Below are 7,500 nucleotides of genomic sequence, written 5' to 3'. Positions count from 1 at the left end.
AAATATATTCATATATTATTTGTAATACGATTTTGTCCTTTAATACAAACAGTCGGAACTGGACCTTTAAAAACTCAAGTACATGCACAGAACAACATGAGCGTTTATAGCAAATAAACAAGTGTAAATATCCTGCTCGCTTTATGAGCCCTGTTGAGCGAGTTCTTACACCCCTATGATTGGTCAGATGCTCAACAGAAAGGACTGCGATTGGCTCTAATGCTCTGGCGCTGTACACCGATGAGTGACGCTTATAAAAGGCAGCGGCGACCACAGCTGATCCATGACAGATGCGAAGGAGAAAACTCAATCTGCAGACACGCGCTCGTGTCTGGATCCAGAAGTATCGCTGTTTCAGCCGAGAGGAGAGGAAATATCACACCAGCAGGTCAAAGGGCCACAGTGAGAGAGAGTGAGAAATGAAGCTCACTTTCATTTTCTCAATCGCAGTAAAAGAGTGCATATGAGATAAATGATGTCAGTACATAATAACCGGTTATGATCTATTACTGAACCGTTACTAAATTATCCGCGTCTGCATCGCAGTGCACCGAAGAAACAATTAATTTTGACATCCTTAGTTGTGATTTTCCTCACTTGTTTCTACATCTGTCATTAGTGTTTATTTTCAACCTTATGCTCAGACTAGGTTTACCTATGGGCCCAGTCTAGCCAATAGCAAAATAGCTCCTGGGATAGGAGCATAAACTCCATCTTGTTTAAAGCTGAATAAACAAACAACCAATGCAAGCAACAAACAAAATCTGGTCACATCAAATTAATGTAAGAAATCACACCTTTTTGCAATACAGATATTGCATATAAAATTATCAATAAAACGATACTTTTTCCAATATATTGTGCAGTCCTAGACTAGTCATATTGCATACTCTACATACTAATGTTCATCATACCTTGCCACTGTATTCCAAAGCAAGATGGGGTCTGAAAAAAAATGACAGAAACATTAGAAATAAAGATCCAAAAAGCATCACAAATAAAACTGTTAATTTCTCTCACATTAGAACAGCATGATTAAATACATTGTGTTGTGGAACATTACATTCCTTCAAGGTATAGTTCCATGCATACAATTTACACAGTGTACTCACAGTGCATAAACAAAGTAGTATGGAAGCACATGCTTTTTTTTTACTGCACGTGTGAGAGAAAAGCTTGCATATGTCTGTTATTGATTGCCAAATCTATATCATTGATTACGCCTCTGGGACTCGGTTGACCCTTTTCTATTACCAGAGCCATAAAGAGTGAGAGAGCAAGAGCATATATGTCAGAGAGAGTCACATATTTCACCCTTATATACCAGATGAATCATTGATATTGATGTTTCATGTGAGTAAAAGCAATGACAATCCATAATGAAATATGTCAGAGGAGATCAAGCAATACACTTTGAAGGAACAGTTCACGTAAAAATAAAAATCTGGCCATCATTTACTCATGCTTGACTGGATTTAAACCAGTTTGACCTTTTTTTTTTGTTAAATACAAAAGAAGATATTTCAAAGAATGTTGAAATCCTGTAACCACTGACACAATTACTATAAAAGTCAATGGTTGTATGTTTCCAACATTTTCAAAATATCTTCTTTTGTGTACAACAGAACTCAAACTGGGTTGCGTTTCCCAAACAATGACGTAACTCGGGGCTGAACTATTATAGTACGATGCATAATTTGGGAAAAGAACGATGTAGTGACGAGTGTTTCTCAAACCCCATAGTTTCTCTGTCACAGATCCATCGTTTAAACCACGTTAGGTATAACGTAAAATGCCCATAATGATGCTCTAAACGGGGTGGTAATAACTTTTTTAGAGAAGAACCCCAACATTTTTTTGTGCAAATTATACTGTTTACATGCACACGCATTTAAAAAAATCTAATATTAGTTTTAGTAAAAACATGCACTCGTTTTTCATATTAATTGAAATATATGGCACATATAGAGCCTATGTTTCCTTTACAAATATTATTGAGAATATTACATATTCTAATCTAAATTAACATAAAATCACTTACAAAAGCTAACACGTATTCTAATATCATATATAAATCATATAAATAAATAAATTATGAGGCTATTTAAATGAAATTTAATATTTATTATTTATTAAGAAATGAAAAAACACTTACTTTAATAATAATATTAAGGATGATTATTATTATTATTATTATTATTATCATCATCATCATCATCATCATCATCATCATCATCATCATATTAAGTAGGATATTGTTTATTTATTTTTTATTTTTGGAAAACTTTAAAAAAAAAAAATTTTTTTGTTTACTTTATGCTTCAAATTGTTACACATTTGCCAGTTCCCACCTCTTTCTTCCTTTAATGAGTGTGAGTTTAAGCTTTTTATATAGTAAGTTAGCTTAGCATTTCACGCATTTCCAATCTAATGTCAAAACAATAGTGAAGTAGCCCACTGCTATGTGCAATCACTCTATGCAGATAGTATAATTTAGCCTTAAATGATGACAGAACTAACATTTTTGAGTAAACTATGCCTGTAATATGAGTAAGTAAAGCTAGGACTAAATATTGAGTTCATTTGCTTATCAAAAATATATTAGAGCAGGTCAGTGTTTGTGAAATGAAGCGTGAATGAAAAAAGACTGTCAGGCAAACACTTGACATTGACTTTATCTCTCACTGTCTATAAAAGCTTATATAACTACTCTCTTGACACTGGAAAACACTTGACAGAGAAAACAGTCAGCTCATAGGAGTTTAAAGAGAGCACTAACATTCTTATCCTGTGCAGAAAATAATATACCCTGACTCTATGGGGTTAAATGGATCATTGCTGGTCTCAGGGCTGGATGAAGAACATACAGTATTGGCATAGCAAATCCTAGGTTTCGAATCCAAAGGTATATACAGTACAGTAGTAGTAGTAGTAGTTGCTGTTGTTATTGCTTATTTACTAATTAGAATTATTATCTAATTTTCCACCAGTTTTCCATTTTTTTTTCAATTTTATTAAAATAGGCCAGCAAGTAGGCTATACAAAATCAAGTAATGACATAATATGAACTTTAAAGTTCAAACAGGCTGCAAAAATCAGCAAAAAAACCCAAAACAAAACAGAAAACAAACATTTGCAATACTTCCTAAATTAGTGCTTTATAATAAATACTTTTTAGGGGGTAGGGGTTTACCTTTAAAAAGTTTCTAGAACTAGCTGGCCATAAATCCCTAATGATAGGATATCTATTTCTAATATCCAAAATATTGTGGTCTCACAGAGGGCTAGCATCCTTAGCATCCTCTCCGGGTGCTCCGGTTTCCCCCACAGTCCAAAGACATGTGGTACAGGTTAATTGGGTAGGCTAAATTGTCCGTATTGTACTGTATGTGTTTTTGAATAAGTGTGTATGTGTTTCCCAGTGATGGGTTGCAGCCGAAAGGGCATCCGCTGCATAAAACAAATGCTGGATGAGTTGGCGGTTCATTCCGCTGTGGCGACCCCAGATTTATAAAGGGACTAAGCCGAAAAGAAAATGAATGAATGAAAAATAATGAACAAAATTGGTGATAAAGGAGGCTAACATGTACTGGAAACAAGTCTGATTATTGCCAGCAATGCGAACCAAACTCCTTCTCTGTTCATTAACAGAGCCCCTCTGACCCAATACTCCCAGAGCGCCTTCCACAGAATGCCACGAGGGACACGGTCGAATGCCTTCTCCAAGTCCAAAAAGCACATGTGGACTGGTTGGGCAAACTCCCATGAACCCTCGAGCACCCTAGTGATGGTATAGAGCTGGTCCAGTGTACCACGGCCAAATGGCCACAGTAAACAATTTAACTCTAAAAGAGACGTAAAATAAGCACATTTTCAAAAAAAAAGTGTAGTGTTCCTTTAAATAAAAGTTAAAAAGTAATTTTTTTTTATTTTATGTGGTAAGTTTTTAGTAACTATTCTATCAAAATCATTCCGCATGTATCTGCAGATTTTTTTTTTTTTTTTTTTAATATAATTATTATTTGTGCAAAAATAGCAAAAACAATGTCCGCACATATTGTCTGGAGCTCTGTATTGTATAAGTCCTCTGATGGTAAACATGACTCACAGGCTTCAGTGCACTTGAACATCTGTCACAGAAGCCTGAGGCTCTGTACAAACCACACAAAGAGGAGGTTAAATGGCAAAGACATGCATGACAAACTACGCTGGTACCAAAGATAACAATGCACATCCATCAGCTAAACCCTGTATGACTAACAACTTATGTATTTTACCCATATAGATTCTGCTAAGTCTATTTTTATAGCATTTGCAACTAGTATCAGGAAGCTGTTATAGAAGTAAAAGAAGTAAAAGTAGAGCACATAGACATAAAGCTCCATTTGATCCCCCAGGCCTGGCACCTATCCTTAATTTAAGCACAGCTATACAGAGTGTTTCAGAATGGCAGCAATACCCCATGCACCTCAGTCAGGCTCATAGAGGCACGAGGATCCATTACAGACACCCGTCACAACAAATCCAGGCACACGTGTGCTGTGATTCCTATTGGAGCTAGTGGAAATGTGCACCCCGTGCCAGAGATATGGCACTCACGTACTCCTGGCTGGAACTCATGGCATGCGTTTCAAGAATGGTGCTATTTGGATGCCCTCTGGGTGTATATGGAGAATTTCAGATACATATTCTATGAATTCTGTATATATAATGCTTTATAAAGATATTTCTATAAATCTATAAGGTGATCTTCAGCTGTTCTTTGGCTCATAATCATAGGAGATTCGAGTTCTATATAGAACCTATAATGAACCTATACTGGTCCTCCAGTGTTTTTTTGGGGTGATTACCATGCTATTTAGCACTGCACTCTATAACAACAACAACAATTTACATTTAGTCATTTAGCAGACACTTTTGTTCAAAGCAACTTACAATTGAGGAGGCATTCAGTGATTCAATAAGAAGAAGCAATACATACAAGAAGTGCTAATATTCATAAAGGAACTGTTTATGATAAGAAAATTAAGTGCGTAATGTGGGGGTCTGGTGCAAATGTGCAAAACTGGTGGAAGTGTTTAAATAGCACAAAGTATAATTCCCCTATATTACAAAACAATAAACTATTTTAGTAACACACGACACCTATATGGTCTTATATAACATCTTAACCATCCCAAAAGGTTCTTATAATGTATATGTAATAATAATATATGTAATTATGTATAATATATGTTTTAATTGACTTTGTGATATATTATGGTGGTTTAAAACAATAACAGCTATTCTTAACTTACTTAATACAGACAAAATGACACACATACTATTAATTGTGCCTTTTGACACAAACTCCTCATGTATTGTTTATTAGTTAGGAATGTAGTGTTGTAGTAGTTAAATTAAAGTAGTGGGTAGCATTAAAGGTCCCGTAAAGTTGTTTTAATGTGTGTTACGTAAATTGAACTGAAGAAAAGGCAGGACATAGAGGAGCTCCTACCCCTTTAAAAAATGACCAATAGAGTTATGTTTTTATCACAGCTCTGCCAGTGTGAGTGGTTGAGCTCTCTATAGCAATAGTGTCTAGCTAGTTCTCTGCAACTCTCACATGGTCGCCCACTGAAGCTAAGCAGGGCTGTGCCCGGTCAGTACCTGGATGGGAGACTACATGGGAAAACTATGTTGCTGCTGGAAGTGGTGTTAGTGAGGCCAGCAGAGGGTGCTTAACCTGCGATATGTGTGGGTCGTAACGCCCCAGGATAGTGAAGGCGACTCTATACTGCTCAGTGAGCACTGTCTTTCGGACGAGTCGTTAAACTGAGGTCCTGACTCTGTTGTTAAAAATACCAGGATGTCCTACAAAAAGAGTAGGCGTCCTGGCCAAATTTGCCAACTGGCCTCCTAACTATCCCCATATCAAAATTGGCTTAATCACTCTGTCTCCTCTCCTCCAATCAGCCTGTGTGTAGTCTGGTGCAATATGGCTGGCTTCGTGTCATCCAGGTGGATGAGGAGGTTCCCCTCAATGCATAAAGCACTTTGAGGGTCTAGAAAAGCACTATATAAATTTAAGGAATTATTATTATAATTATTATTATTATTATTAAATGGGGCGGGACTTGTCAGATACTAAAGAGCAGAAGCGTAGCAACCGGGGGGTGGGGGGTCGATTAGGTCCCCCTCACATTTAGAGATTTAGAAACACGTGATTAATAATCATATGAACGTAAACTTTTGGATCTCATACAGCTGTCCCCCCACTTTTAAAATGTCCGCTACACTCCTGCTAGAGAGCATTTGATTGGTCAGAAGGTTTAATGAGAAACTCAAACAAGTGACATTGATCTATTTATTTGGAAATGACAAACTGCAAGATTTATATAATCTTAATTTAAATTGTCAATGTTTAGGAGTCTAAACATCTTTTTTTATTTATTTCATGAGGACTTTGAGGGATTTAAAATAAGCAGGTTAAAGCATTAATATATGCTAATAAACAGTCACTCTGCAAGCTAATAGGCAATTTTCTAAAATGATAATAAATTTTTGTCACTTTAAATGGTAACAACCTATAAAATCTTAAGAAAACAATGCCAAGAACATTAAACTAAGAAATCAAGTAGATATGATGCTATGGCATATGATTTAGTTTAACTTAAATACTAAATATGTTATATATATTGTATACTTTATGAATAAAATTATATATAATGAATTTATAATAGTGTTTATATGGCATTATGCATAAATTATAAAACATTAAGAAACATTAAGAATAATGTGTTATAAATACAGGTCTCATAGAAAAATGTTTTTATGATTACAAAACTTTGTTTAAATGGAAATTGTATTGCATTTTATATACATATACATATATATACATATATATATATACATATATATATACATATACATATATATATATACATATATATATATATATATATATACATATATATATATATATATATATATATATATATATATATATATATATATATATATATATATATATATATATATATATATATATATATATATACATAGATATATATATATATACATACATACACAGACACACACACACACACACACACACAGTATGACATTATTTTATTGTCCATATTTCCCTCTTGAACACTGTACAGTATGATTTTAAGGTCAATACATATGTCAGTGTGGTTTTATAGTGCTGTTTAATTAGTGATGGGCTGGTGTTGGTTTGCACTGTTTTGGATTGTCCTCACAGGACATTTGATCGGACACAACATGGCAAAGCTCTCAGCTACAAGAGCATTTCCTGACCAGCATTAAAACATTCAGAAGGCCAAACACTTCCTACTCACTCCATATGGCTTAAAAGACAGTTTAAGACCATTCATAATAATAAAAAACTTACAATGGCTAAAGCGTTGTGTTAATCATCAACATTAAATTACATTTATATTACGCCTTACAGCTGTTACATGTTTTCAATGCATTTTTTTTTTCTTTGCTGCTATC

At 34.6% G+C, this 7,500-nt stretch overlaps 1 protein-coding gene across 2 annotated transcripts in view; it reads right to left on the bottom strand.

The window, feature by feature from the left end:
• The window catches only part of c17h14orf180 (chromosome 17 C14orf180 homolog), a 52,078-nt gene that overhangs the window by 16,872 nt on the left and 27,706 nt on the right, over positions 1-7,500 (bottom strand). For both annotated transcript variants that reach the window (XM_056477658.1, XM_056477659.1), the window contains exon 5: positions 915-945. In XM_056477658.1, coding sequence (XP_056333633.1) covers positions 915-945 — 31 coding nt within the window. The remainder of the gene's footprint in view (positions 1-914; positions 946-7,500) is intronic.

Source organism: Danio aesculapii, chromosome 17 (genome assembly GCF_903798145.1).
Source record: "Danio aesculapii chromosome 17, fDanAes4.1, whole genome shotgun sequence".
Classification (NCBI taxonomy): domain Eukaryota; kingdom Metazoa; phylum Chordata; class Actinopteri; order Cypriniformes; family Danionidae; genus Danio; species Danio aesculapii.
The sequence above is the reverse complement of the archived record's forward strand: the minus strand, read 5'-3'. Positions and strand labels throughout refer to the sequence as shown.